Source organism: Chaetura pelagica, unplaced genomic scaffold, assembly GCF_000747805.2.
Source record: "Chaetura pelagica isolate M959 unplaced genomic scaffold, ChaPel_1.0 scaffold938, whole genome shotgun sequence".
In the NCBI taxonomy this organism is placed as follows: domain Eukaryota; kingdom Metazoa; phylum Chordata; class Aves; order Apodiformes; family Apodidae; genus Chaetura; species Chaetura pelagica.
In genome coordinates this window covers 599,893-604,725 of record NW_009954221.1, presented here as the reverse complement: position 1 = coordinate 604,725, position 4,833 = coordinate 599,893, and the positions used below count along the sequence as shown (strand labels likewise).

The window sequence follows — 4,833 nt, the reverse complement described above, 5'->3', positions numbered from 1 at the left end:
CTGCAGCAGCAGCTCACCAAGGCAGCCCTGTGGCCACAGCTCCAGGACACCTGCTGCCACCACAACAATGTTCAGAGCTGGACTGGATCCCCACGGCCTCGCACCCAACCCCAAGGTGTGGGGCAGGAGAGACAGGCTGCTCCAGATCTTCTGTGGGAGCTGCTGCCACCTCCCCCTCCAGAGCTGTTCTGGGAGCAAAGGGCAGACCCTGCTCCATGGCCTGAGTTCAGTCCCAGCCCATCCCAGTCCCTCCATTGCCCACCATGCCACAGGGCCAGATCTCCCCCAGGTGCTCCAGAGGCACCCGCAGTCCCTGGGGTGCATGGGGTGGGATGGAGGACTTGGTTTTGCCAGGGAAAGGCTGCCCAGTGCTGCCCACAGCAGGCAGTGCAGAGGGCATGGCCCGGGCTTGCTAGATGCCAACATCCAGGTTGAGGAAGGAGACGTTGCTGTACAGCTCTGAGGTGACCACGCTGCTCTCCAGGCCGTGGGGCTGCCCGGGCCGTGGGGCTGGAACCTGCTGCTCCCTGGGATCCTCCTGCTCCGTGCTCCTGAGGGAGTGAAAACGAGAGGTGCTGTTTGACAGCTGCTCTTATTGCCCACTCCACGCCCAAATGGCCTCCAGCAGTGAGCCCAAGTATCTGCCACCTCCTCGGTCAGTCCCAAAGGGACCGTGAGGGCAGACAAGGAAGGACAGCAGAGAAGACCTGTGATGTCTGTGCTGCAGGAACCCATTTTGCACAGGACAGTCCCTCTTTGCCAAAGGAGTCACCAGCCCTACAAGGTGACCACAGGCTGCTGAGAGTGCCCTGCTTCAGCCCAGGCAGCAGAACACCTCCTGGGCTCTGTGCCATCCTCTTGGGCCCAGATCCTGGGACATGAGGCCCCTTCTCCCCATCTTTAATCACAGGGCAGGGCATGAACTCAGACTTGGAGCCTCTGCGGGACTAAACAACCTCGCAGCCAAAAAGCAGCTGCACGGCCAGGCTGGCAGGAGGGACACGTGTGCACACACAGGACAGGCCAAACCCACCCAGGACACAGAGAAGACGAGGGGATCAGGAGAGAAGCCAGGACTCACGGCAGGGCCTGGAACCTCCTGCGCAGCAGGTACTCGATGGCATCGGGGTCTGTCTGGAACAGCCTCCGCAGGATGTCACGTTGCATGTCTGGGGAGACCTGGGAGGGACACACAGAGAACACACTTGCTCATGGCAGCTCCTCTCCTCCAGAGGAAGATGAGCAGAGGCAGCCAAGGACAGCAAAAGGGACTCCAGGTCACTTCCTTGATGAATATACCCTTGCCATGAGGACTGAATCGCATTTTCACACCGACTCAAGTCACCTGCTGCTCAGCCCAGCTGTGAGCACGTCCCTCCTGCTGCTGCCATCAGAAGAGCCCAGAGGGGAAGGCAAGGTGTGGAGGAGCTGTCTTGAGAAAGCCTCACCTACCATGAACAGGGTGTGGTGGTGCTCAATCAGCCTCTGCAGCACCAGGATGATGGCAGCACTGTCTTCTAAGCTCACAGCACCAGCATCTTTCTCCCCAGGCTTCTCTTTCTGCAGGATGTTGGGACCAAAGATTGTGGCCAAGTTTGAAACTGTCATTTTATTCCCAGGAATCTAGCAAACAAGTGCAAGAGAAAACTGCAGGTTATGAATGCACCAGCATGAGATGTCCCAGGACAGCCTCACCCAGGACAGGACAGGAACACAAGCTGCTGAGTGGGGCCAGGGTGTTGATCTGGGTCCAGTTTGGTTCCCTTCAAGCTGGTGGCAGGGCCAGCATGAAGGGCTTGTGTTACTGAAGCACACACTCACCCCTCCTTGCATCAGGGCCTTCATCCCCATCTACCTCATTTGCACAACCCAACCAGGAGGTACCAACCAGTACTTAGAACCACAGAATCCCAGACTGGTTTGGGTTGGAAGGGACATTAAAGATTATCTAGTCCCAAACCCCTGCATGGGCAGGGACACCTCCCACCAGCCCAGGCTGCTCCAAGCCCCATCCAACCTGCCCTTCAGCACTGCCAGGGATGGGGCAGCCACAGCTTCCCTGGGCACCCTGGGCCAGGCTCTCACCACCCTCAGAGTTAAGAATATCTTCCTTGTGTCTAACTTAAATCCCCCCTCTTCCAGTTTGAAAACGTTTCCTCTTGTCCTCTCCCTCCCTGCCCTTGTCCCAAGTCCCTCCCCAGCTTTCCTGGAGCCCCTTCAGGCACTGGAAGCTGCTCTAAGGTCTCCCTGGAGCCTTTTCTTCTCCAGGCTGAACAATTCTCTCAGCCTGCCTCCAGAGCAGAGAGGCTCCAAGTCTCTATCCCCTCACTTCTATACCACACACTTCTGTGCTGTGCAGGATGCTCCCATCTCCCTGCAATGTGAGACAAACAGGGACTCAGAGCTTGAATTGTCCAGAGAAACCAACATCATCCTCGATAAGTTCTGCGTGGAAGTTGGAGACGGGCAGAATGACCCCACCCAACAAAGCCCCTCGTGCACCCCCTGGCACAGCCGGGGCTCCCGGGGGCTCCCGCAGCGCAGACCTGCCGGGATGAGGGGCCTGAGCAACGAATTGGCTGCTGCCCAAGGATTCCCCGGGGCTGGCAGGAGGCTCGGGGGGATGGTGGCCCAGGAGGCCGGGCAGCCCCTCCCCGTGCCCCGCTCACCTCCCCGCCGTCGGGGCCGCGGGAGCTCCGGGCGTGCCGGGCCACCCGGGCCAGGAAGCGCAGGAGCCGCAGGAGGGTATCGCTGTGGCCGGGGGGCAGCAGGAACAGCAGCAGCTGCAGCGCGGCCAGCTGGGCTGGCAGGGCCATGGCTAGGAGAGAGCAGCCCTGGTTACTGCCCTGCCCTCCTCTGCAGCCACCCTGGTGAGCTCTGCAGGCAGCCGGGCGGGCAGGGAATCGCTCAGCTTGGGCAAGAGCTCTGAGGCCATCGAGCCCAACCATCAGCCCAACCCCACCGTGCCCACCAAACCGTGTCCTCAACTGCCACATCCACCTGCTGTTTGCACCCCTTCAGGGATGGGGGCTCCAGCCCTGCCCTGGGCAGCCTGGGCCAGGGCCTGACAACCCCTTCAGTGAAGAAATTGTTCCCAATATTGAATCTGAACCTCCCCTGGCACAACTTGAGGCCATTTCCTCTTTTCCTATCAGTAATTACTTCGGAGAAGAGACCAACACCCACCTCACTCCGACCTCCTCTCAGGCACTTGCAGTGAATGATGCCTCCCCTCAACCTCCCCTTCTCCAGGCTGAACACCCCCAGTTCCCTCAGCTGCCTGTAAGACTTGTGCTCCAGCCCCTTCCCCAGCCCTGTCACCCTTCAGCCCATCCCTGCAGGGATAAGCATCATCCCCCCTGTGCTTCTGTAAGGACAAAGAGGGGATTTTCTCCCTGTGCAGCACTGGTCCCAGGCACTCACAGGCTGTGCTCAGGAAGGCTGTGTAGAGCTCCCTGGGAATCAGGGAATCGGGCATGTCCCGAAGAAACTCTTTGAGCAGAGCAGCCACGTCGTGAACACTTTGATGCTCATCCAGGACAACATCCAGCCCTTGGTCAAAATCTTCCCGCAGCTTAAACATGGAAGGAGGGAGAAGAATAGAAGCAAGAGTCAGTTCTTCCTCTCCAGCAAGTGTCTGTGACGTTTTAGACCTCCCCATGTCTGCTGTGGTGACTCCCCACCCACACAAGCATCTGTCTGTTGGAGGCTGGCCTGCTGCAGAGGGCACACAACATCTTGCTGAACTCTTTTCTTGGAGCTCCCCACCCGGAAGATGCCCACGGTTTGGAGGCCTGGGAGACAGAGGAGTTAGTGCTCTGTATTCCCACAGCCCCCCCAGCCCAGCTGGTCCTTGGAGCCCCCAGCACCAGGGGGGTGGTTCTCCTGCCCTGCCCGCCGGGCAGTGACACACCGATACACACAGTGACACTCCCATCTCAGCCCAGATGCTGCACCTAGTCCAGAGGACTCTTCCCCAGAAGCTTTTCAGGAGAGTGCCCAGCCCCAGGAGCCCAGGAACCAGCTGCTGCTCCACGGAGGATGGGTCTCACCCCCCCGTGCCCCCCAGCCAGGGAGTCCCGCGCAGTTACCGTAGGTCTCGATGTGTTTGCAACATCTGTCCACGATCCGTGGGACCTGCCAGGCAATGGGGTTGAGGCTCAACATCTTTTTCTTGCCCAGGCTTCTCCGCGGATCCAGCTCGTGGGGGTGGGACAACTGCAGTGCTTCCAGCAGCTTGGAAGTGTTGTCGCTCAGGTCAGTGATGGAATCCACAGACATCGCCCCCTGTGATGGAGCAGGGGTGATGCCCAGGGTGGCAGGAACCACCCCACCCAGTACCCCATCACTGCTGGGACCCCAGAAGTTGGTGGGAAAGGGAGGCATCAGCTCCCAACCAACACCGAGATCTACAGAGCCTGTCTGGTGTTGCACCAGAAGCAGAGAGACCTTTCCTGTCTCCTGTGTGTTGGCTGGTGTGAGCTGCTCCTGGTGCAAGCTGCTTCTGAACACAGACACGGGGAAAGAGGGAACCCCCCCTAGACCTCCAGGTGATGGAGGAGAAGAAAAATCGGTGCCCCTGGTGACAAATCCCCTCCTACCCCTACGACCTCGGGCTGCCTGACCATGTCCTTCTGGCAACCTCAGCTTCCTAGAGCTAAGCCCGTAAAGCCTGTCCCAGCCCTGCCAGCCCAGCCCTGGGGGCCGCAGGGCCACCCCACCCCTGCGGGCAGAGCGGGACAGAGCCCCGCGCCAGTCCCCGCCTTCATCAAGGAAATCCCGGTAAGCCGCGTCCCGTCCTGCCCCGCACGGCCCGTCCTGCCCCGCACCGCC

The 4,833-nt window shown here is 60.0% G+C and overlaps 1 protein-coding gene across 1 annotated transcript in view; it reads right to left on the bottom strand.

Moving 5' to 3' along the window:
- Positions 1 to 412: 412 nt before the first annotated feature.
- Positions 413 to 4,833, bottom strand: part of ARHGAP36 (Rho GTPase activating protein 36) — an 8,586-nt gene continuing 4,165 nt past the window's right edge. Inside the window, exons 4-10 of the mRNA XM_010003474.1 lie at positions 4,092 to 4,287; positions 3,736 to 3,794; positions 3,424 to 3,574; positions 2,670 to 2,818; positions 1,453 to 1,623; positions 1,082 to 1,179; positions 413 to 551 (exon numbers count right to left, since the gene is read on the bottom strand). Coding sequence (XP_010001776.1) covers positions 413 to 551; positions 1,082 to 1,179; positions 1,453 to 1,623; positions 2,670 to 2,818; positions 3,424 to 3,574; positions 3,736 to 3,794; positions 4,092 to 4,287 — 963 coding nt within the window. The remainder of the gene's footprint in view (positions 552 to 1,081; positions 1,180 to 1,452; positions 1,624 to 2,669; positions 2,819 to 3,423; positions 3,575 to 3,735; positions 3,795 to 4,091; positions 4,288 to 4,833) is intronic.